The following is a 26,242-nucleotide window of genomic DNA, read 5'->3' as shown; positions in this document are numbered from 1 at the left end:
CATACAGGCAGATGAGTTGCCTACACCTTAAAATTAATAACTTCCTTTGGACAGATGACCACTGGAGAAACTACAAGGAGAAACTTGCTTAAATGATCTGCTGTGACCAAGCAGTTACCCAAAACATTACATCTCTGCCACAGTCTAGTCATTGAACATGAAGCCCAATGCTGGAAATTGCCCAGAAAATCTGTTTTCGGGGAAAATTTTACAATTGCAATTTACTTTTTTTTGAGCTAAGGAAAAAATTCTCGATTTTCCCCTAAGTAATTGGAAAAACTCTAGTAAAGAGGCCATGGATGCACATGAAAACATTGTTCACTTTAAAGGTTTTAGAGTTTAGTTTGCTTTTATGAGCAGAGAGCTAGATATTTTCTTATCAGACTAGAGCTCAATACTTTGATAAAGCAGCTTGTAATTCACACCAGTAATCTTCTTAGTTTACCTGATGAAAAAGTCATTCCTGTTTCTTAATTTTGTCTTTAACTCCATTAAAGCCAATTTAAAAACTTGATGCAAATCTTAATGCCAAACCCAGCTGTTTCTAAATGTTAGTTTGAATGAACTTGAGAAAAAGGTTTGAAGCAAATCCGATGCTTGTAATGATCCTCTCTTTTTAGACTCGGATAGAATCACTCTATTTGAAAGCACAAAAAACGTGAAATCATTATTTTGACTGGTTAAATATATAAAATATTTACATTTAATAAGCAGACTACCACATAATACTTCAAGAAAGATGGCAATTTGAAGTTTTTATAAAAAGTGTTACAAATGTGAAGAAAAGCACTGATTCTCTTTGGGTGACCCCTCATTTTTGAGCTGTACAACTGTGACAATTCTTTAAATTTACTTTAACCATCTTCTTCATCAATTAACTGCTGTAAAGTAAGGATGTTCTGTAAAGTCTTGATATGGTAACAAGCACAAAATGTTTATTAAAAGATGGAAATGAGACAAGGCTATATTCCTAGCAAGAATCTACAGCCCTTAATGTATTTCTTGAACATCTATAATTCGACACACGAAAAACTAATTGCGTACCAAAGCTGTCAAGCACATAGCTTCATATGCCAACAGCTTTTTTGTCCTCTAAAGAACCAACTATTGCCCACCTGAAAGTCACTAATTGAGCGAACTCTTGACTCATGAAATGATTCAATTGTGTAATTATAGGCGCGTTTATAAATAGTAAACCATAACAAAGGCTCAATCAATTTATTCAAGAGTACATTGTGGATGCATCTCTGACATCTGTGCATTTGGGTCTTTGTGTGCCACAAAGCAGTGTTCTTTATTAATGCCCATGTGATCTGATCACAGTGGAATACACAACGTTGCTACAAAGGAATTCATTTATTCCTTTATTCCACTGTGCTATTATCTAAAGTATTACAACAGAAACCACAACGCACAGACAGAATATATAAGAGGTTTGTCTGAAAAAAGTAGACATTACATATACTATAACCAACAGTCACCATTTACCAAATAAAAAGGTTTAGAAAAAAAAATGTAAAGGTACTTTATTATATAACTCTGCAATCACAGTACAGTTACATAACTTGTGACTGACATCTGTGGGAAAAAATGAATTCTCTATTTTAAGAAACTCTATTCATGTGTTAGTCAGTAAATGTGCTGGCGATTTCCTCCAGCTGTCCTCTAATTTAGTGGACCTAACAGTAATGGACTTTAATTTTTCCAAACTGTAAATTTCAATATCTAGATTAGATTTTATAGAGGAGTTGAAACCAAAACTAAAAAGGCCAAACAAAAAAATGACAAACTCCTAGAAATAAACCAGCCTTTGAAATGCTGAACAAATGTGTACATTTAGATTTTGATACAGAATAAAAAATCCACACATCTGAAACACTAACAATTGCTACATGCCAAAATTTCACCATAGGATACCAAACTCTGGTCCTTAATGGCCACAATCTCTCAGGTTTAATAGGTCTCTTTAAATCTTCGGTTTCTTCAGAACAAGGTAATACTTCACCTTCGATTCAATTCAGTTCAATTAAGCAAATATTAAATTAAACTAAGTAAGGGCAAGGGATCCAAATCAAAAGAATGATTTAAAGTGGGGGCTTATTTTGAAGTAATAAATTCTAGTGTAGCATTAATCTTACGGACAATCGTGTTTAACCGTCTGTTTCACATTGTTTGACAAAATCCCCCCAAATCAGTTATTTTCGGTTTAAAAATGTTGAAGTTAGATTTTTTTTTTTTTAATACTGCCACTTTCAGATACAGCCCCAAAACGCAACCATCTTTCTGAGTTCTGTTCACAAAGTACTTTTCTCTCAAACATAAAAACACAAACTTGATACTGTCACTCATGGTGACTAAAACGGCAGAAAAGGCTGTAAGTGGAGTAGCTGAAAAGATTTACTACTTCTTTTGCTCCTTCTGCTCTTAATGTAATATTTTACAGTGTACAAAACATTTTACTCCTTTACCAACAGACTTCGGGATAGAAGGGCTTCTGAACCTTCGGCAACATAAGTCCATTTAAAAATCACCTAAACCTAATCCATCACCAACTTGTAAAATAATTTCCCTTTTTGGTTTACACTTAAAAACTCAATATAACTAAGGATTAAACACATTGTAACTGCTTGCAATTTAGGATGAACAATCAAGTGCCAGTGACTGCAAACTGACTTACCTGCTGGGAAACTGTGGGTTCTTCCTATTTAATAGTTCAATCTTATAGCACAAAAAAAAAGCTTTTATACTGTTCCTACTAATTATCTTATGAGCACATTTAGATGCAAGTTGTATTTTTACTTTAAAAAACAGCAATGTTTAACTCCCAAAGATCAAGGATACATTTCAGCCATCCATTCCTTAAAAGAATATTTTTAAAAAGTAAATTACACTGAACTATATTGGGTAGTGCTGTACTGACTTATAAACCAAACAACAAAGTTCAGATAAATGTGTTCCTATATATAGCTATATGACCAACATGAGTATCGAAGTTCTACTTGTTTAGATATTCAAGCCTGTCAGTAGACGCGCAAGTACAGTTTCTCCTGCTGGATGTGCAGAGTGTTCCTTCACTAACCCTAAATCACAAAAACCAAAAAACAAAAATGTACCAAAATATTCTTAAAGACAAACTACAGATATTTATGAGCACATCATCCAGGTTGTGTAGTACAGCTTGTTGCTAATTAACCACAAGGCAACTTGTTGGCAAACTGGTAGACGTTGAGATGTTTTATAACATCACTTTATCAGCCCTATACAATTTCTTGCATTAGGAGTTTGTCTTTTTGCATACCCCAGCTTGCTCTCCATGAGACACACAGATACACAGACAGGGAGAGAGCCTGGGGTCAGAGCACAGGGTCAGCCATTGTACAGCACCCCTGGAGCAGTTGGGGTTAAGGGCCTTGCTCAGGAGCCCAACGGAGTAGGATTCCTCTGCCAGCTGCGGGATTTAAACCGGCAACCTTCCAGCCACAGGTGCAGATCCTTAGCCACAGAGCCCCACAATTGGCTGTAACTAACCAAAACATAATGCAAAGTGGTGGCAAAAGCAGTAAGATGCCCTGTACAAAAGTTGTGACATGTGAAACAGAGTAAGCAGTCACTCTAGTTTGTGCCTATCCATTCATTTTCTTCTATTCACATTGAATTTGAGTTACTTTTATAGAAACAAAACTATTACTTAAAGTAACTACCCGTTTTTTAAAGATTCAAATGAAAAACAAAAGCCTTACTTTAATGAACAATTGTGCATGCTTTCCTAAACATGTTGACAAGTAAAAAAAAACCCATAGTGTGAAACCAAACTTATTTAAATATACACTTTCTAGTGCAACATTCCTCATCAATATATTTGTTTGTATTGGAATCTGCAATATGACTAAGAAAACCTAACATTGACTAAAGATAAATATTAAGATGCAATCACCACCTTGAATCAGTGAACTCCAACATGGTGAAAACTTGACTTCAATACTTTCTCTATTACAAGTGAACGAACACTGCCCTCAGAATTATGCCCAACCAGACTTTCTAACCTTACAATACAAATAGCTACAAAGGAAAGGAGTCAGCCCACAATAAGTTTTATTTCTGCATCAGTAGTAGTACTCTGTGCCTCCACTGTCCAATTAGCACCAAGTATCCTAGCAGTCAAAATACAGTATAAGCCAGGAGAGAAAATGTAAAAGGCTGTAACATTTTAAAATGTACCGACAACCCACATTAGAACTAGTAAATTAAAGGACAAGAAAATGCCATTGCAGGTGACGATCAGGTGTTTTATCATGGAAAAACTAAAAAACGCTAAAGTTAAAACTGCAACAATTAAATTTTCACAGAAAGCTCTACTATGAGTACTGCCATTCTCCTCAGCACTACATACCAGGTAATCCCATAAATCCACAATACCCTAGGAACAGAGTTCAACACTGTAATAGAAAATGAATTACAAAGTCAAGAACCGCAGTTCTGAACTGCAAACAGAAGTGTCTTTAGTACAGATAAAAGTCAACCCAAAAGAGTCTTGATTGTTCATAGACATTCTCTTTATCAATTCCCTTTTCTGCTTTAACAATTCCCAGATCAAAATCAACTTGACAGCCTAACAGAAGACATTACAAGGCCACAGTCAAACAAAATCCCATCAACAATGTGTTAGCAGTTCTGCTTCATCACGTGTCACATTTTAAGCCTCACGTTCACTAAAGCTGTGTGTCCCTCAGAGATACGCAGATCATGCTGGACTGAACGTATCCACTATGTGCATTTGAAAACGGAATTAGGTGAGTAAATAAAGTAAGTTAAACATCCCACTACATGACTTCTGGCAAATCAGTGTTTAAAAATGTATTAACAATTTAACATCTGAATCCAGCATGCAACACTATCTTCCAAAACCAGCATCTCTGTACGTTGCTTTAAAGCTGCATCATCAGTCAAACCCACCAAATAAAACCTGACAGCTGCCATTACTGGGTCACATTAGACTGCAGCAAGCTAAGCGATGTTACATAATACGGTTTAGAGTGCACAGCATGTTAACAGAACAGCAGGCAGGGATAATCACTAAATTCATGTTGTAAATTAAGCCCTTAGGACATTAGAAGTGTTAAAAAGATAATTCCAGCCACAGCAGACAAAATAAACCGAGTGGTTACAACCCCTCTGCTCTTGCCCTCTCTAGTCTCTTCATGTAAAGACAAAGTTCATATTACCAGAGGTTCAGCCTTCATTATAGCTTTCGAACAGATTACGCTACTATTAAAAAAAAAGATCAGAAGAGATTGAATAAACAGATGTCTGCTTAGGGGAGAGTTTTAATTTTATCATTAAAAAAAAGTTATGCATTAAAGTGATAGGTTGTTGTGGGAAAAACATAAAAATTCCAGCCACCTCAGTTTAGAAGAATTACCTGAATTTGAACTTACACATTTTCAGACACACAAATATATCTACAACTACTGTACTATGAAGCCCTAAAGCTTCAAAATGGAGTTGTGTTATTAACACCTAACAGATGTGGAAATAAAACAACACTCCAGAGTTTTAAACCCTACTTCTCCAGGAACAGTTTCTCCAGAATAAAGCAGGAAGAGGTGTCCAGGTGCAGCAGTCAGGTGATGCAGACTTTCAATTATATACTACTAATACTTTAGATCCATTCATATCTATTATAGCAAATAGGTTAGAACCTCAAACTAATGAAATATCCAATATTTATAAAGAAATTACCCAGAAGGAAAGGACTTGTATTGAGCAAGGGGGCCAAAAGTTCAAATACTTCATTGCGGTCTCAATTTTTTATGTGGTTTATTCAAGAGGACAATCTAAAAGATGATAAAATACTTTAGAAACAAAATGTGACATGAGAAATAAATCAAATTTTATGATTGTAACTTGCACTCAAAATGGATAACAAACAAACCTGATCATAGGATTTGACTAAAAACCATACTGCCTTGTAGAAAACTTCACAAAATCTAAGAATTCACATTGTGTACTTCAACAGCCTCTATTTGTCTTGGAAGTATTGTAATATTGTACTTGTTGAAGTATATGTATTAATACAGCTCAAGGGTAGATGCAGACGAACCACTGCATGGCCAAGTTACCTCTGCTTACATTGTATACAAGTTAAAAAAATATTTAAAAAGTTTTAGGACATTTTAGATAAGTCCTCCTTCAGCTGTGCAAAAAAAATGACAACTTGAAGACATTGTCCAAAAACTATTTATGAATTGTTTAAGCCTTGTGCACAACACAAATCTTATTTTCTATAATTAACTGAAAATTGAAAATAAATGTTGCATATCTTCATTCATAAGTGAAAAAAGAATAATGACATTCACAGTACATCAAGAGAATTAAACACCAAAACATTTTTTTGCCATTAAATTAAGCACACATTAAACACAGCATGTTAAAAATGAAGAAATCTTTTCAATATTGTGCTAACACTGACATTTCATGAAGAAATACCAACTATAAGGGGCAACAGACAGGTGGGCACAGCTACAGTGCCTTGCGAAAGTATTCGGCCCCCTTGAACTTTTCAACCTTTTGCCACATTTCAGGCTTCAAACATAAAGATATAAATTTTTTATTTTATGTGAAGAATCACCAACAAGTGGGACACAATTGTGAAGTGGAACGAAATCTATTGGATTTTTGAAACTTTTTTAACTAATAAAAAAATGAAAAGTGGGGCGTGCAAAATTATTCGGCCCCCTTGCGTTAATACTTTGTAGAGCCACCTTTTGCTGCGATTACAGCTGCAAGTCGCTTGGGGTATGTCTCTATCAGTTTTGCACATCGAGAGACTGAAATTCTTGCCCATTCTTCCTTGCAAAACAGCTCGAGCTCAGTGAGGTTGGATGGAGAGCGTTTGTGAACAGCAGTTTTCAGCTCTTTCCACAGATTCTCGATTGGATTCAGGTCTGGACTTTGACTTGGCCATTCAAACACCTGGATACGTTTATTTGTGAACCATTCCTTTGTAGATTTTGCTGTATGTTTGGGATCATTGTCTTGTTGGAAGATAAGTCTCCGTCCCAGTTTCAGGTCTTTTGCAGACTCCAACAGGTTTTCATCCAGAATGGTCCTGTATTTGGCTGCATCCATCTTCCCCTCAATTTTAACCATCTTCCCTGTCCCTGCTGAAGAAAAGCAGGCCCAAACCATGATGCTGCCACCACCATGTTTGACAGTGGGGATGGTGTGTTGAGGGTGATGAGCTGTGTTGCTTTTACGCCAAACATATCGTTTTGCATTGTGGCCAAAAAGTTCGATTTTGGTTTCATCTGACCAGAGCACCTTCTTCCACATGTTTGGGGTGTCTCCCAGGTGGCTTGTGGCAAACTTTAGACGAGACTTTTTATGGATATCTTTGAGAAATGGCTTTCTTCTTGCCACTCTTCCATAAAGGCCAGATTTGTGCAGTGTAAGACTGATTGTTGTCCTATGGACAGACTCTCCCACCTCAGCTGTAGTTCTCTGCAGTTCATCCAGAGTGATCATGGGCCTCTTGGCTGCATCTCTGATCAGTCTTCTCCTTGTCTGAGCTGAAAGTTTAGAGGGACGGCCAGGTCTTGGTAGATTTGCAGTGGTCTGATACTCCTTCCATTTCAAGATGATCGCTTGCACAGTGCTCCTTGGGATGTTTGAAGCTTGGGAAATCTTTTTGTATCCAAATCCGGCTTTAAACTTCTCCACAACAGTATTACGGACCTGCCTGGTGTGTTCCTTGGTCTTCATGATGCTCTCTGCGCTTTCAACAGAACCTTGAGACTATCACAGAGCAGGTGCATTTATACAGAGACTTGATTACACACAGGTGGATTCTATTTATCACCATCAGTCATTTAGGACAACATTGGATCATTCAGAGATCCTCGCTGAACTTCTGGAGTGAGTTTGCTGCACTAAAAGTAAAGGGGCCGAATAATTTTGCACGCCCCACTTTTCATTTTTTTATTAGTTAAAAAAGTTTCAAAAATCCAATAGATTTCGTTCCACTTCACAATTGTGTCCCACTTGTTGGTGATTCTTCACATAAAATAAAAAATTTATATCTTTATGTTTGAAGCCTGAAATGTGGCAAAAGGTTGAAAAGTTCAAGGGGGCCGAATACTTTCGCAAGGCACTGTATAAGATGTTATTTATCAGGACATAAAGGTATGTTATGTGAATTTTACATATTTATGAATAGCCAGCTCAGATATTGGTCATGTATATTGAAGCGAAAGGTTACTGCTGGTTCTCTGCACAAAAAGAAACATGAAGGATAGTCATTTTTACTACTTCCAAAAACTCAGTCTGATCGCAGCACTAATACACACAGCCTTCAACAAGGACAAGTCTGGTTCCACAAACCTTACTGTAAGTTATTTTGTGCAAGTCAGATTTCACTCAATTTCTGCAAGTCGGATGTGATCCGACTTGATGATCACATTGTAATACAATGAACATACAGTATTTTGCAATAAAACATTCATGGATTAAAACAGCTGTGGATTAACACGGATTCAAAAAAACGGAAGAGCAAGGCATTTGAAGTAAGTTCCCACTTAGGCAAACAAATTCATAACAAATCACAAATCTTAAGGTTTTAATTATTTAAACATAAGTAAATTCCTGCATCAGTTAGTAGTCTAGTCTTTGTCGTTGGCTGATTTAAGAAGCAATGTTAACAAGAATGAAATGACACCTCCTGCATTTGTCAGATTGGGTTTCAGAAGTGAAAATATATACATTTTATATCCACTGATATTATGAAGCAAGCAGTAGTAATACATTAGTAAATAAATAGCAAAATACATTCTTAATAAAAATCATAACATGACAGCTGCATGCAAAATAAACAGTTTACACTTCTTTTCCCCCCCATCTACACCACAATTTCCCCCAGTACAGAACTCTAAAATGCTATACCTGCAAACATATTGCTACCTGAAGTACATCATTAGGAAATGATTGAGAGTGGTGCTGTGAGAAAGAGGACATTATCAATTATGTCTAATTTACAACACTAGTGTTTATCCGAAGGAAGTCTGTTAACACTACATTGACAGTATTTCAGAAGAAAATAGCTCCCAATGGGTCTCGGGTATCGAAACCTGATCTACGTTACCTTGACGATTCACTTCATTTTGCAGAAGCTCCTCCATTGCTTCCTCCTCTGCAATGTCTAGAGGAGTTTCCCCCTCACTGTTGACAACTCCTACATTAGCTCCTTGACTAATTAAATACCTGGAACACAAAAGAGCAAAACAGTTCAGTTCCCATAAAAGACTACACATTCTCAGAGCAGCCATCAGTTTGCAAATCACATCGGAATATGAATCCAAATCGTTACATTAACTCTTTGATGATTATTTTTATATGTTAAAATCTTATGTAAACAGATAAACCTTTCCATATTTCTATATATAAAACCATGTCACCCTTCATCATCCTTTATGAATCATGTTGTTCTAAATCAATGAAATCACCCTTAATGCAATTTACACAGCTCACAACTTCAATCTGAAACTACGATTCCTCTTCCTCTTTTGTTCTCCATCCACACACGTTAACATTTGTCTCTGTGCTTTTTTTTCTCCCCACTATAGCAGAAATGCTTTCTACATTTCATATGTCCTACACGAAGAAGTCAACAAGACTCCATTTTAAATTCCCTGAATCAAGAATCACTTTCCTTTCAGTCAGGTGCTAAAAACATGCAGGTTCTGAGATGTCAGAAGGAAGGCTGCAGACTAAAGATACAAAACACGAATACCAATTATTTGAACAGGCTAGTTCTGTCCTTTGCTTCATGCACCAATGTAACTTCTCATTTGACAGTCATATTTTCTTCATGTATTTAAAGCCGAGATAAACTTCTAGTCATTTCCAATCACTTTGCCCTTTCTTTTCAGCACTTAACATGTTTTTTTCTCTCACTTGTAATCAAAGTCTCAAAAAAAACTGAATCCAGTGATCCCACCAACTTTGTTATTTGCATCTTTAATACTTTTTGCAGCCCACTATGTCTGTTGCTTCATGCCTCCCTCATAAAAAAAACAGGCTGGCAGTACACTGTGCAAAACCCAGGACATATTAAAAGATAACGGGACTTTTGCATTTTTTTCCCCACCACAAAAAACCATACAGTCACACTATCTGGGGAGAATCAGCTTTGCTGGAGCTGACAATCCTTGCACAACACAATGGGAAAAAAAGATCAGACTTTGTTCTCTAAAAGAAGCACTGCCAAGCCATTTACTTTTTTCACACTGTAAACAACTGATTTTCATCATTTAAGAATTACAGCTTTCAACATGCTCCAGAGATAGGATGTTACAGAGCTGAATCTGCATGTGTGCAGTATATTCCTCATTATTTCTTTGTTGCGCATGCTTTAATGTCATTTTTTCCTCATGAAAGACGGTCTGTCATCTGTCTTAGCCTAAATGTTTCACTTAAAAAAAACAGCTGCACAAGAATATACATTAAATATGATATAAGCAAGCCTAAAGCATTTTTCCCCATAACATTCACCCCTACCAAAATGTTAAAAGGGTTCTGTGCACTATCATGGAAGAATAATACAATTAGTCATTGAAGGAAGACAACTTCCAAGACTTCCATACACAAATCCTGATGAACCCAATAAAATAGTGTACTCATCCCCCAAAATCTAATTTCCTATTGATAAAGATAAAAATCAATGTTCTAATTTTACACATTTGAACAGCATTAGGCCGTGTAAGGGATTAGCTTTAAGAACTATTTTTAAGTTCAAAGTTTAGTCCTTGAAAAAATAAAAACCCTTTGAAGGAAAGATTAAAGCCAGTGCATTACTGTACATACATGATACTCCATTACAATCTGGAATAGTTACAATAATTCACACTTTGATTTATTCCATTTCCTTTAAATTGCAAATGACCCCCTCAAAGGTTAGATGCTCAGCAAACTTCAGCTCCATTCAAAAGGCTTGATTGTATCCTCATTTAAAATCCTCATTCCAAATTAATATAAAAAATGTCTGGACAGTTAAATGCTGGAATCTCTGATGAGGCTAAAGCTCAATAAGTCAAGGGGTTTACACTGATGTAATTACATATTTTCTGCAAAATTTCTTCAGACACACCAGTAAGTCAAAAGTTTAGGGTTAAGCCTAAAAGCAGACAAACATGTCAGAGGTATTAGTGGTTCTGCTTGAGGACAATGTGCACAACAGCTTCACTAAACAAGAAATTACTGATGCAAGTAAATTCATCTTGCATATTAAGCTGAATCCTGTGCACTTCCACCTTTGTTTTATAAATCCAAACACCAGCAAAGATATTTCTATCCACTTTCTCAGCACAGCCCAACACTCACGTTTTAAATTTGGAACTTACTGATAACACAAAGTTCAAATGATTTTTGATCAAAACCAATTCCAGTACAGTGAAATACAAAGACAAAAGACTGCCTTGACCTAGAGAATACTCACAAAGAATACTGGATGGACTTTTCCTAAACTTTTCAAGTAGTACTTCAATAAAGAAGTCTCAATTACAACAAAAAACCTGACGTACCCTAAAATTCCTAGTACTCAATCAAATAGAAGTCACAGCAGCTTCTCCCCTGGTACTGAGATTCTCAGATCAATACGCTATGAAACATCAAACAAACTAATTGGCAGAATGGCCTCATCTTGCTTGAAATACATCTGCTGTGCTGATGCTGTAGAAACAGATTTGAAGACAATGCTATATCATTTGCTTAATGTTCCCAACAATTTTTACACTTGCCAGCCTCTAAAATGCAATACCAAATACAAGGACATTAATGACAGGTTTTAATGAAATTAAAGAAACAGATGTACTTACTCTGCTATATCAAGATATCCACAAGAAGCAGCTGCATGCAGTGGTATCCAACCTTCATTATCGGGCTGGTTGATATTTGCTCCATGTTCGACCAGGAATTGCACCATGTCCACATTGTCATCTATGCAGGCCTGTAAAACAGTGTTGCACAAATGAATGTGAGACCTTTAAAAGCTGAACTTGGCTTTTTTAAAAAAGTAATGAACTTCTCAAAGCTCTGACAAAAGGAAATCTATTCCACTCAACATCAAAATGATTAAGGTCTATGAATTAAGGACAGAATATCCAGACACACAAGAAGGAAAGCAAGGGTGCTGCAAAATTTACCTCAGAGATGTATTATTCACTTATATACACACAATTACAGAGAATGAGTTTCATTAGTGATTGAGCCCATAAGTTAGGCATGTTTACCATACAAAAATTGTCGATTTTTCCATTAATATTCAAACATTTATCTGACAAACATACTTTATGTTTTGTTGAGGCTGACAAGTAAATTTTTCTTAAAGATTTAAACCATTAGAGGCAAGCGCACAGTAATAATTACACTACTCTGTTTTTAAAAGATTTCAAAAACTGCTATTAAGTTTACCAAGTAGTTCTAGAGCAGATAATGGCTATAAAGATCCAGATACCCTTTAAGGGTTATATAACCCCTGCTGTGCTTATATCCAATATAATATCTAAGCAGAGAACTATGAAGTTGAACAATATTGGTTGTCACATAATCACAGAAAAAACCAACAAATTCAATTAGGCAGACTGTCCAGAATTTATATGCACAGTATCATGTTGCTTGCTTGTAAAAAAAGTTAACAACTGCAGCTGAAACGGCAAAAGTAATCAATGGCACGTTTTATGTGGGAGGAAATACAATCTTGACTTGCAGAACATCTCAGTTTGTTGCTGTGGGGCTTTCCAAGGTTGCAGAGATTTGACAGTTCAAGGTCATATGTACACAAGTTTTTTTTTTAAAGATATAAGCAGAATGACTAAAATCATACTGAAACACTAGTAAGAAACGTATACCTTTAACTCGAACAATAAAACACTGCTTGTAACTCATTTAAACTATCTATATCAACTGCTCACAATTATCCCAGAACATCTAAGAACAATCTATTTGGACAAAGAGATTGGTGAAATGATGGAAGGGATTTTAATTTGGGTTAATCATTCTTTAGTTAATGTCTCTGAGCAAAACATCCATAACATTTCTGTTCTTTGCTTCACCTTACAATATTGCTGTCAAAAGGTTAGCATTTGCAGCAAAATCCAGAATTGCATTAATATTAAAATGCATAGGTTATACTACACATGCACAGGAAAACAATAAGCCACAATGATAAACTGCATACATTTTGTACATGAGAAACTTTGCCTTTTAAAATGGCATTCTACAGAGCCATCACGGAGAGTACAACTTTGAAACATTCAACCAGACATTGCATCAAAGTTTTTAACCCCAAACTGATAAAACCCCTCTGCCTTTCACAAGGCAATTGAAATGACGGATTTAAAACGAAGGTATATAGTACTGAATTAATTCAAAGAACTTTCAAATAATTTCAGGACTTTAAATGTGAAGTTTAACATTCCGCACTTTAATAAAAAGATTTTTAAAACAAAACAGATATAATTAGATTTTTAAATATATGGAAATCGCAATTTAAGAAGATTTAAATGCAGACACTCCTGTTTTTGACATTTATAATTCTATTTACACAGCACTGCTTGTAAAATTACAAATTCCAAGCTCAGAAATCAATTTTGTACAGCATATATAGCGTGCTACTCAGTGAAGCCAACGCTGAGCATAAGTACTGCAGTTCTGATTCAGGACAAAAATTTCAGATTACCTACTATCCTCCCGGACACTCCTGTTTATATGCTTGTATGTTTGCCTTGCTTGAACATTACAGGACACAAGCAGCATTTTTATTAACACTAACATCCAGCTTCATTAAGCTATTAAACACACTAACTGGTTATATGTAATGTGCATAATGAAAAAGAGGAGAGTAGATGGTGCAAACGTCTGTAAGAATGGAATGATTTACAGTTATCATTAGGGACATTCTGCAGACGTCAGAAATTGATCCAGCTCTCCAAACAAGGCAGGCAGCATGCTGCATATATTGTTGATGGAAGCAAATTCCAATGCTCATTCTGAGACTAGTTTAAACTGCCTATTGTAAATTATGTGGCTTTCAATGATGTGATATACAGCAGCTACAGTGTGATGCATTTAAACCATGTCCAGAAATCAGCCAAGTGAGAACAACCTGGAGTATTTTCATGCAAATATCTGAAAAAAAAAACTAATACGGACATTTCTTCCAAACAGCACTTTGAGAAGACCTTCCGATATTGGTGCAGAGTCACAAAAGTACAATTACATATCTGAATATGTACAGAACCTCCATTTGTTGCGGTATCTAGTTTTTAGCAATACGTAATTTAGTAATAAGCAGTACATGACATTGTGCCAAACTGCAAATAGAGTGAAAACAATATAAACTGAACTGCAACATTACTAAACATATCAAACTCCAAAAATCTTAGCCGAGTCTTGATTAAAGCAATTTGAAAAATGTTTCACTTTAATTGCAATAGTAACATACAGCGCAAAGTGTCAATTGTGAAAAGCACAAACTCCAGAAAACATGAGTTATATTTACTTACACCTGTAAGCTTTCATTTAAATAAAATCCAACAAATATACAACAATATTCAGCTCTTGGGAAGTGTAAGGGAAGCCTCTAAAACTACAGAGAGGTCTCCCATTGTTTCCAGTTTCTCCAAGAGGATGAAATTACACACACAACTTACTGTAGCCCCATACACCATCATGCTTAGGGTTAGACCTCTCCAAACACCACACACAAATGGTGACTACAAGTCGAGGGATGGCTAGAAACTCCACTAAAAATAGTACTTTTTACTGTAGTGCGAATTACGAAATGCCCATTATGTAAAATGCCACTGACTGAAAGTAAATATAAGTATCTTTTTACCACAATCTGAGAGAGCAGTAGTTCTGAAAGCATTCGTAAATCCCAAGGCAACAAAGATCAGCACAAACCAAAATACAAAGTGTTGAAGCTACTATTCAGCATTGCCTTCATGAATGCAGCTTTCATAGCTGGGGTGTAAGGAAGAAGCCTCTTCTGAGTGTCAAGTGCACTTGAATTTGCCAGAACAACATCTGAGCGACAACTGAAAGCATGTCTTATGGTCATGTGAAACAGTTACATTAATGAATACAGCTCATTAGTATCAGATTTGGTATGACACAAGTTGAGAAAACCCTCATGCCTACAATCAAATATAGCGGAGTTCTATTATGTGGAGAGGTTCTTCCGTTTATCAGAGTTCTGAAGCCTTTGTTAAAATGGCGGGGTGGGGGGATTATGAACCCCAAAGTATACCAAGACATTTTGGCAAGACAACTTGGTCCCTCTGCCAAGAAGCTCAAGTTAGGATGAAAATGGATGTTCCAGCACAACAATGATCTAGAGCAGTGGTTCTCGTGGTACGCAGAGTGCCGCGACGCCAAGTGGTACGCCATATAACCATGGATCTTTGTTGTGTGCACTGAAAAATCGGGACAGGTTTTCAGATTTTCTATTTTCATACGTGTCGAATATGCAGCCTACGTACTACGATATAGCACGCGCTAATACTTGAGTGGACAGAAGAGCTACAATGTAATTCTATACCATTGTATAGGAATGCGTGCTACGAACCTAAGTGACCAATTGTATTTAAAACATGTTATCTCCAGCAAATAGAAATGTGCGTGATTTTTTAACACCGGTAATCTTGTAAGCACAGGAATGCATAGAAATGTGTGCTACGAACACTGGCAATTGTGTGAGCACAGGAAAGCGTGATAGATAACAGAAAAATATTTAAGAACTGTTCTAGGTTAATTTGAGAAAAATACACAGAGTGTCTCTGTTTCGCTCCCATGCACATGAAATAAAAACTTCTTTTAACTTCTGGGACAGACTCCTGAAATGGAAACGGGGAAAAATACAAGCTCGCGGATTACTAAAGCAGGTAAGCCCCACACTATTTTTGAAGAACCTTATTTACCGCTGGGGAAAAGAGCTGACACATATTGTCTGTGGAAAAAAAGCTGCTAAACAGCTCGACCTGCTGCCCCCTCTGAAAGACTACAGGACTGTAAAATCAAATATTTGTATGAAACATTCAAAATGTAGTGACAAGCCTATCAAGAAAACTTCAAATACCAACCTTAAATCAGAAGGGAAAGATTTTGAGACGTAAAACATTTTGTAGAATTTTTTTTTTTAATTCTTAGTCATTTTCAAGACCGAAGTGCGCTGCATTCACTTATTGCTTTTAACATTGGACCCTGACCTACAGTTATTGGAAGCAGTTACGTGGATCACTAAAACTTGCAATTAATAGAAGTATAGGTTATCAGACAACTCTTGCAATAAGCCACAGGAGTTACAGCTATTGCTAGAGGGAAATGCAAATGGCTTCAGCTGGAATTTATGATCAAGGTCACATTCCATGGCATAAGTACTGTATATAGTAAGAAGAGCATGGAGTAAGAATTTCCACTTCAGTGAAGCACCAATTATAGTGAATTAAGCAACAGCAATTTAATGTAATATGTTCTAAATGACAAACAATTCAGTTTCTATTATAACAAGCATAGTATCTGTGAAAACTAGACCTAAAACAAAAGTTGTCACAGATTCCAAACTGAAAGCTACAAAAGAAAGATCATTACAATAAGGTCCATCTTTCCTTACAATAAAAGAAGCTTAGCAAAACCTGAATTTTGAACACAGTAACTGGACATTTTGCCGCACACAAAGAAAATTCTGAAATAGGAGCATTTCACAGCTGAGGTAAATATAAAAGGCTAGAAATAAGAATTATTCAACAATGGAATATTTGATCATGTAAAAAAAAGAAACTTTACATAAAAACTAAACATTTCAGAAATTTTCTAAAATGAGCATAACCCCCCCCCCCCCCCATCTTCCTATGGAAAGATTATGCACCTGCAAACTTAAACTGCAGTCAGAAACTATGAACTAGCTTTTCCCATTCTAATAAAAAAACCCAACACCCCCATTTCCCTAACTATTGTTGCTAGTTAGGGAACAAAGTTGAAAAAGGTATCATACGCAGGCCTTACGTTCAAGGCACATGATAATCTGACTAAAATACTTGACCAAATTTGGGCAGTTTATTGTACCATATATGGAAAGAATTGAGAATGTACTTCCAGTGTCTTATCTGAGCATGTCTGCGTGTAACCGAGTTGGCCATCTATAAAGAGAGCCTGTTCAGAGAAGAGCTTTGTCATCTGTTACCAGGTGCAGCCAGACCCTCTCCCTGCCGGACATTTCTGTACACCGCAGGGCTGAGGCTCGCCCAGAACAACACATGGCTTTACAGAGCCCCTACAGCAGAGTTCCTTCCAAGATTAAACCTTTTAAAAGAAGTCAGTTTGGAACTTGCCTCGAGACCAAAGCTGTAATCACAAATTGGGCTGACACATTGTGATTTCACAGTTTTAGCAAAATAAGGAATCCCTTGCAAATGCAGTCTTTAAGAGAACTGACAAATCACATTTGGGGGGGGGAAGCACATACAAGCAGAAACCTTACAGTCAGGGTTTTTAAGGGATATTATACCGTTTACCCTGCAGTGCAAGTCTTCACTTGTCAACCCAGACTGGCAGCTGCTTTCTGAACTGTATCAGTTTAAAGTGCGATAGGCCCAAACAAAAAATTATGACTGAAAGATTGAAGACCAAGAACAGCTGAATCCTTTGCTGACATACCTTAAAGAAAAAAAATGGACAATCCAATAAGATGTTTCGCAAACTCAATCGATCAAACCTGCAACGCAAGAAAGTGATTTTCAATTGCAGCCCATGAAGCAGCAAAAGTACAGGGTAGCTATATAGCTACTTTTTTCCTATGCTGTCAGCTGAAAAGATAAACGATCTGCCCATTTTTCTAACAGATCATGATTAATTCAAGCTCTAATTTCACATAGGCTACAATAATGATCACTAAGTTAGTTAATAAAGTTATTTTCTTTGTAATTTAGAGAACTCCTACTTATGGATAACTTTTACCAGCTAAGGAGAAGATATGGAGACCGCTGCGTTTTGTGTTATGGGGGATCTTCCAATCTCAAAATTATTTTGCCATAAACTATTAATGAATAGTCACTTACAGAAGTGAACATGTGTTATAATGTGCCATGTACTGTGACTCAAAGCCAAAAACCTGAAAAATACACTTCATTTAAACTGCAAATTACCTACATTTCTTAAACTCTGGGCCTTAAAAACACCTGACACCGTGTCTAACCCCCGATTTCTGCGACATTCAACGGCTGCATGGAGAACTGGACAACACTGCCTTCAGAGTTCTAAGAATAGGCATCTGCATACTTTTTGTTTTTGTTGTGTTTTATAACCCAACAAGCACTTGGCTCTATTCAGGCTATCATCTTATGTCCCTCACAACCCAAAGCAACGTTTTCACTCATTTTAGACTTCCTTTTGCAGCAGATAAAGGACAGTTATCCAGTGGTGAAAACTTGACAACATTCCAGACTGCAATATTTTATACTTCTATGCCATTTAAACATAATGCACATCTCCGCATGAAACAAAGGCTTCCACCAATGCACGTTGAAAGTCCGAACATGAGTGATTTCTGTGGTTTCCCCCCCAAAAACAGTTACAGAACTGGGTTGTGATGGAGGGGAGGGAAAACCTCCAGGCAATGGACACAGAGGAGCGCCCTGAACCCACACAACCAAACTCATCGAGGAAGGGCTGATTCGGGTAAGCTCCAGCAATAATGAGGGCCCAAATTAGCCAAGGAACTCCAAGACCTGTTTGATGTTAGAAACTGTTCACAGAACCCAACTTAAAACTCATTAGAGCGCTCGAGGGTGTGCAGCTTTCCTGCAGACATGCAGGAGAAATCCAAACGGGTATCACCAGCTTTTTTCGTACATCCCCAATCCATACTCCCTAACCTCCCTAGACTACCCGGCTGAAAGCTCAGAGGTCTGTCTTCATTATCAGCATCATCAGTAAAGTCAAGATCAGTAAAGCGTAGCAGGAAATTGACAATTTATTGACTTAAGACTTGCATTGGATTAATTAGGATGGCTTCAAGTCTGAAACCTAAACTCTTACTTCCTTTAGACCCTTAGTTATCTTTTTATGGGAAACCTGCTGTATTTGCTTTTTTAATCATAATTATCCCCTGTGTACTTTGAGGACCAACTACAATGTTTCAAAGGTACATTTTTGTGTATCTATGCACATGGAACCACATACAAGTAAAACATGTTCAGGTCATATACAGTTTACCTAAAGCAGCAACGACATCTTACAGGAAAAACTATGGCTTTTCAACCTTTTATGGTTTCTTTCCCCTTGTTTTCACTTGTCTGTTCAGGTACCTCAGCCTTTTCTTATATCTAACATGTTACCTGTGTCAATAGTCACACAACTTTCAGTATAAACCACATGGAGATTTTTCCAGAATTATTCATTTAAACTGAACTAAGAAATGGAATTGTCATTACAAAACACGGATAACAAAACTAGTGAACACCCTGACAGTAGATAGCCATATTATTTTAGATAATGAGGATTGCATGAGCTCTTTAAGGTTATGTAATTGGAGCATGTACCATATCTGCCTCACACAGTCACCACTGCCCAGGGGAATATTCATCTTTTCCATCCTATCATTAAAGATATCTACTGCAAACTCAAGTAGTGCAACAGACAGGCATTTCCCAACATTCATTGTTGTTACAAAGGAAATATTGTTTAGTAACATTTTATAGGAACATTTCTCTTTAAAAGATCAGTATAACTCAACACTCAAATTTGAAAAAAAGGGAGAAAAGTAAGAAATGAATGAAAAAAGTAAGAAATGGCTATTGGAATAATCTTTTAGATCAAGAATGTTAAACACTCAAAAAGGGTTAAATACTTTAAAAAAAAAAACTTTTGCTAAAGTGAAATCTAGCAGTTACCTAGCTAAAATAACAGCCTAACACATTTACTTCACAAGAACAATATGCTTTTCAAACCCATTTGTATAATATGCCCTAAAAGTAATTTAAAAACATGATTTGTGAACACGTTTAATATACGTTATAGCATGTATATACAACCGAACATTTACTTTTCATTGTTATAGCCCAATAAAATAAGAAATTGTATTCACTTTTTCAATTGCGGGTGCAGCCAGCTTTTCTATTCACAATCACTATCTAAAATCTATGTATTATAAAATGCATACGATTCAATCAGTTAATTGGATCAATAAACTGTTTATATAACATTCGAATCTAAATGTTTTACTGTAATCTGTGTAGAAGTCAATAAATAGACAACACTTCATAATATCATTTGCAGATGTAGAGCTTTATCATCCCAAACCACAATGTAAAAAAACCTTTTTACATTATGTAATTTTCAGGTTAGGCCTAGTAAAAAAAATCATTTATCTTGGTGTTCTTGAAATTGCGTAATTGAAAGACATAAGTTTCCATACACCTTTGCAGGCTGAAATAATATAACATTTTATATCCAGGCAACAGACCTACGCAACACTTTACATGTATCACAGAGCTTTCTATAGTTGTCCTAGTTACACTTTGTGTCCTAGTGGCTGCTGTCTAAGATATGCTGTAGCTAAAATGTGCAAAACTGGTACAAACATATAGCAGACAGTTAAATCGAAATACAGAATCCAAATGAAACCAATGCTGTATAACACCTTGATTTACCTAGATAATGATTTAAGCTGGCAAGGAATCAAGACTTGTAAATATAAATCTCAGTGCCATATAAATGCATTTCAAGCATAAATATCATGCATGGAGAAGACAACTAGTCTTTTACTCAAGCTGGTACAGCAAATTTAACCAACAGTAATATTACCCTTACACACATTAGCTTCCTAAAATATCACAAGCACAAAGAAATTGATCACTGACTCTCTAAACCATGAAACAGATAAGGTGCTCAAAAATATTTTAAATTGCAAAGTTTAAAAAAAATATGGTTTAGTATCTTAACGATACTTCAAAATAGCACAGCACAATCAACGTGAATCAAAATGAGTAGACTGTGAAATGAACAATTCGTCTTGACAGTGGCTACCTGCAATGTGAAAGGCTGAACATTCATTAAGTTCACAGGCGTGTACAAACGTAGCACTCAGTTAGACAACATATCTGTTTAAACCTGTTTGGCCAGGCCAGTGCTGTAGTGCACAGTGGTAGTCAAAGACGTGGTTAGTTCAACTCAGGGCATATGTGAGAACGAGGAGAAACTTCCTGCAGCAAGCCCTCACTCTGAACTTGAGCCCTGTTAAAAAAATGAAGTGGTCAAGTCTGCCATCTGTTAGGGTTTTATTTCCACACAGCCAGGTCTCACAACCAAAGTGGGAAAATACAATAAAATGAAGATCACCCAGATTAACAGTGTAATAAACAAGTGTGTCTAATTATGACAAAGGTATCAAAATCTATAGAAACAGGGTTTCTTTGCTTAAAGCACTGGTTCCCTATGCTGGACCCAGTGATTCACATTAATATTAGTTATCATCCCAGTTACATTCTTAATTTACTTTATTCCTACTCAAAAGTGTGGAATATTATGAGCTTATGAATTGCAATAGTTAAAAGGCACTCTTTTTCGATAGTTGAAAACAATCCTATTTTAAGAAAACTGAGGGTTCAGTTGTGTAAAAACTGTGGCTGGAATAAAAAGCGTGTGGGCTACCTGGATCAGGCAGGTCTACACATTAGATCCCAAGCCTTTACCGTCTGTGCATTACTGTGAAGAATCAACAATATTCATTTCAGTGAGGCAAATACTAAAGCAGATGGGATTTTGCCAAAATGAATGAAATAAACTCCAAAATCAGCAGGGAATCATTAAATCAAGTAATACATATTAATTTCTATTCAACAGTAATGAACAGTAAAAGAGATTGGTATACACAATAAGGAGCAGATTATTAAAGTGCCTTTAAAGCAGATTGCTACACATCACACTTGAAATCATTTATATCAAGCGTGACTTAAATTAGAACTAAGAATAGTCCACAAATCATGTCTAGTCCTTGCCCAGACAAAATAGGATACTGACAGATCTAGTCACTACGCAAGAGCAGGTGCAATTCTTTGCAGATGCCTTTCCAAGATGCCACAGTATTGCTGTTCCTGCTTCATATTTACCTCTGGAAACAAAGAGCATTAGTCACTGTCATCTATTTTCCACCAGTTGCAAACAAACATGGAGGGGGGGGACAGTCAATTCAAGGACAGTTCATATTAAATAAGAGCAGAAATCCATTCACAGCACAGTTTAATTAGGTATTAGATTGATTACACGGAAAGAACCAGTACTGCAAATATAGAAAAAATCCATAAAACACCACACACTTGTTTTATATCTTGAAGAGGTTTAGTTTATGTCCCATGTGAAGAATATTGAAGCTCTGAGTATTTCCCATTTTCAGATACTTGAATGGTTTGCCAAACTCAAGCACAAAATATTAACCAAGTCCTCATTTAAGTATATGAAAGAGCAGGCGACCATCGTCTCAAATAGATAAAATAACCTGTCTTTTCTTTTCCAATTAATAGTATTTCTAGGTCAGAGTTAGAGGTGCATGGATTGTCCTGGATAAAACTATATATATATAATTGGCCATAAAAAATTAATCCGAACCAATCAACCCTGGTAAACAGGTAAAAATATTTTCCCAAAGATAATCAAACTGTTTTCTGACGTTAGAAGACATTTGAACTATAATTAAACAACTCTGCTCATACATTCCTCCTAAGGTTCTTTGGTTAGGAGTTAAACTATATTTTTTTACTTGTAAAATGTGTTCAAAGTTAAGTTTATCATGATTGATATTTAACAAATATAGTATCAATTTAACTCAATTTTAGGAATGTACTATTGCCATCACTAAAGCCTTGACATCTCTTGTGCATTTTCTAGAATGTCCTTTCTAATATGCTTTCTTCCAGATGGAACAGTATAATTAAAGCACTATCTTGACATAGTGGTTTCACAGATAGTGGTTTGATTTCCTACGCACAACAAATCAAAATTAGAGAAGCGCTGAAGTGCTGTAATCGGCAAAGTTTTTTTTTTATTGGCACTAGGAGGAGATAAACAATTTCCTACAGGAGCATTGTAAATACATTAACTGGGCAAGTGTCCAGCCTTTTAACATACCATTAAACTTTGAAATGTTCTCACTGAAAGCAACTTTTCTTCCAACAGGAAACCAAAAGGCGCTTATTGTATTAACATAAGTGCGATAACCTTTGCACGTATCAAAATCAAAGATCCTTTAGATGAGTTTGGAATGTCAGGACGAATCTAAGGGCAAACGTAGTCATCAATTCAAGAACAAGACAATGCAAGTATATAGGTTTGAAAATATTTTGTGCCTATTTTGAAATAACATTAAAAACGCAGATTGTTACATTACAGTCAAGCCCATTACTTAGTATTAACACTACCAGGGACAGGTCATGCAATGGCCATGCACCAACTTCAGCACCCTGTGGTTTCTGGACAAAGGACTACGTTGCCCAGCTTTTTAGGCACCACCTGAAAGCCAGAACCTTAAGGTAAAGGGGGCCATAGGGGTATATGAGCAGGAAAAACAAGAATAGAGCCTCTTGTCCTTTTGGCCAACATGGCACTAAACATAGCACTGCACTTGAAGAGCTGTCTGATAAAGGACCAGATTGCAGCCCCATCACCACTGGTGTGACAGTGAACAAAGAGATTTTGTTCTTCTTTCATGCTGGTCAACGACTTAGCTGCCCGATTTCTGGATAGGAAAGCCAAATAAGGCAGCACCCAGAGAACAGCTATGAGCTTCTTTTTTCTCTGCATGAGCTGCAGAAACTTCTAGTGTACCAAAGTTTGAATGAAGACAGTAAAATGTTACCAACCTTTTACCACTTAGTCAGGCCTAGCTGTGTACAACTCACTGCAGCAGAATTCTGTTTTTTTTATGCCTAACTGCACACCACCCACACAGATATTAGGTGAATTACTAAAACATGATCAATAGAGATCTTACCAACAATTCGTCACATCCACCCTCCTGCGCTGGCTGTTCTAGCATTCACTGATCCCGATGACGGGCTTCCCCGAACTGTACTGTTAACAATCTCATCATGCATGATGCATCTATTACTTGCTTACATTTCTTTGTGAAATTAATCTTGCCCTTCTACGTCATTCTCATTTGGCAAATTTATCATTAGAATCGTACAATTCGATCTAATCTTTACAAAAAAAATCATCCAAACTGCAACTACAGTCACAAAAAGGTAATAACCTTCCAGTTACCATTTCTCTTCATTTTGCAATTGAAAAATGACAATTCTGTTATTTCCCCAGAAAGCGTTCGCTGTACCCAAATAAAATGATCTACTTCATATTTGTATATAGTCATTTGTAGAATTCCCCTTTCAGTTTAGTTTTAATGTACATTAAATCACCCCAAATGTGATTTAAATTACTGCAAGGACATTCCATGTTTGACAATGTTAGCAGATTTCTTAAATATTCAGTTAATGAACATCTGGTTTTACTGTTTATATAACAAATTTGATTTATTAAATCCAATTTGGTACATTCCCAGGGGTTCACAAAATACCACCTTAAAGCCTTCTGTAGGTTAACCTAGTCTTTATCTTGGTAGGACTTAATATGAAAAACATCAATACACTAAAAGTATTAACAACACTGGGCCCACTGACCATGAATTTTTAAATCCTAAAATAATAACAGTACTCCACTCAAACAGAGGTTAAGTTATGGAGATGGGTAATCTGTTCTCAAAACATATCCAAAAATACAGCTATGACGTACACATGAGTTTTCACCGTTACTATAGAAACATCCCAAAAGAGGACAAAAGTTCAAGTTTGACAAAACCTCGGCAAGAAATCTAAATAAAGCTTTATTTAAAGTGCAGTTGGAGTTGGGACATCCATACTTGTATAGGCAGCTTTTAAAAAAGTTTTTTTTTCCCTGAAGCTTGCATTATCAACAGCCATTTCAAATTACTTAATTACTGTTAAATTTAGAGAAACAAGAGCCCTTATCAGAATTTCTCAAGGATTACCTGATTCCAACACCATGACTTAGCAACAGATGCACCACGTTTCACAGGCTACAGGAAACTCTTGACTGGTGCTTTTCCATGTATAAATGTCAGGCGGATGACAACCTGGTACAACCAGTTTATCGTAGCACCATTGTACTACAAACAAATTCTACTGTTCAACTACATCAAGAATGGACCCTGTAGTTTTTCCTTTCTTTTTATATGAGCGACACCAACTGATGTAATATTAGCATGTTTTTACATTTTCTAAAAAAAACATTACATGAATTGAAAAAGATTACCCCTTATACATCTGACATTTTTTACTGGTACGTTTTATAAAGTGTGGCACTTTAACTGCAAAATCAAGAGGGTACCAGGAAAACGAAGCTTTGTTGGAGCAAGAGCACCAATATTTTATCAAACGTCAAACAGCTGTCAAATATTTTTGCACTGTGAGAATCGCAGGCTAGCATAGAAGCAATGCAAGCTGAACATTTGCCACTCATGCTTCACAACAAGTTGCAAATGCTACCGACTGCCCCACTCCTGGTGGACTCTTGACACGCATGAGACTGTTTACGGTTACAGAACCCTAGATGCCACACCATCCCAGCTTATCCCACAAACATTCGACCAGGCTCGCGTCTGCTGAGCGGGCCCATCCACAGCCTAAACATCACATCCTCCTCTTACAAGGAAGCAGGTGTTACAAGACCGGAATGAGGATGTGTGTGGTCTTGCTAGAATATGGATGAGACCATACAAAGGACATCAAGTCCTAGGACCTCAATGCTCAATGTGGCATCATACAGTCAGGCTGCCACTAACCCCTACAGGTAGAGTTCTGTAGACGCTAGATACTCCTGCCAAGACCACCATCCTTGGCTATTTTGTCAACAAACTGCATATTGTGCTGCATCCATCAGGGATGGTCGGCACATTCCCTTGATTCATTGCTACAGAGAACTAGGCTGGCAAGGTAACACTTCAGTCTCCACTGTAACCAAAAGCATTGATAAGAGGGTCTTTTACGTTTTCCTTCATTTTTAACAGGTGTAAAATTTAAAAGGTTAAATCACCCGTGTCTAATTCCGAATAAGTTGATTTAACGCATATGCAATCAAAAGGCCACAGACATTTAATCAAGATCCAAAATCAGTATACTGTCAT

The 26,242-nt window shown here is 36.5% G+C and overlaps 1 protein-coding gene across 12 annotated transcripts in view; it reads right to left on the bottom strand.

Annotated features, from left to right (window-relative positions):
• The window catches only part of ppp1r12a (protein phosphatase 1, regulatory subunit 12A), an 83,089-nt gene that overhangs the window by 33,684 nt on the left and 23,163 nt on the right, over positions 1–26,242 (bottom strand). For all 12 annotated transcript variants that reach the window (XM_088922830.1, XM_088922831.1, XM_088922836.1 and 9 more), the window contains exons 2-3: positions 11,868–11,998; positions 9,137–9,255 (exon numbers count right to left, since the gene is read on the bottom strand). In XM_088922830.1, coding sequence (XP_088778956.1) covers positions 9,137–9,255; positions 11,868–11,998 — 250 coding nt within the window. The remainder of the gene's footprint in view (positions 1–9,136; positions 9,256–11,867; positions 11,999–26,242) is intronic.

The sequence above is a fragment of the Atractosteus spatula genome, chromosome 8, assembly GCF_055471065.1.
Source record: "Atractosteus spatula isolate fAtrSpa1 chromosome 8, fAtrSpa1.hap1, whole genome shotgun sequence".
In the NCBI taxonomy this organism is placed as follows: Eukaryota; Metazoa; Chordata; class Actinopteri; order Semionotiformes; family Lepisosteidae; genus Atractosteus; species Atractosteus spatula.
The sequence above is the reverse complement of the archived record's forward strand: the minus strand, read 5'-3'. Positions and strand labels throughout refer to the sequence as shown.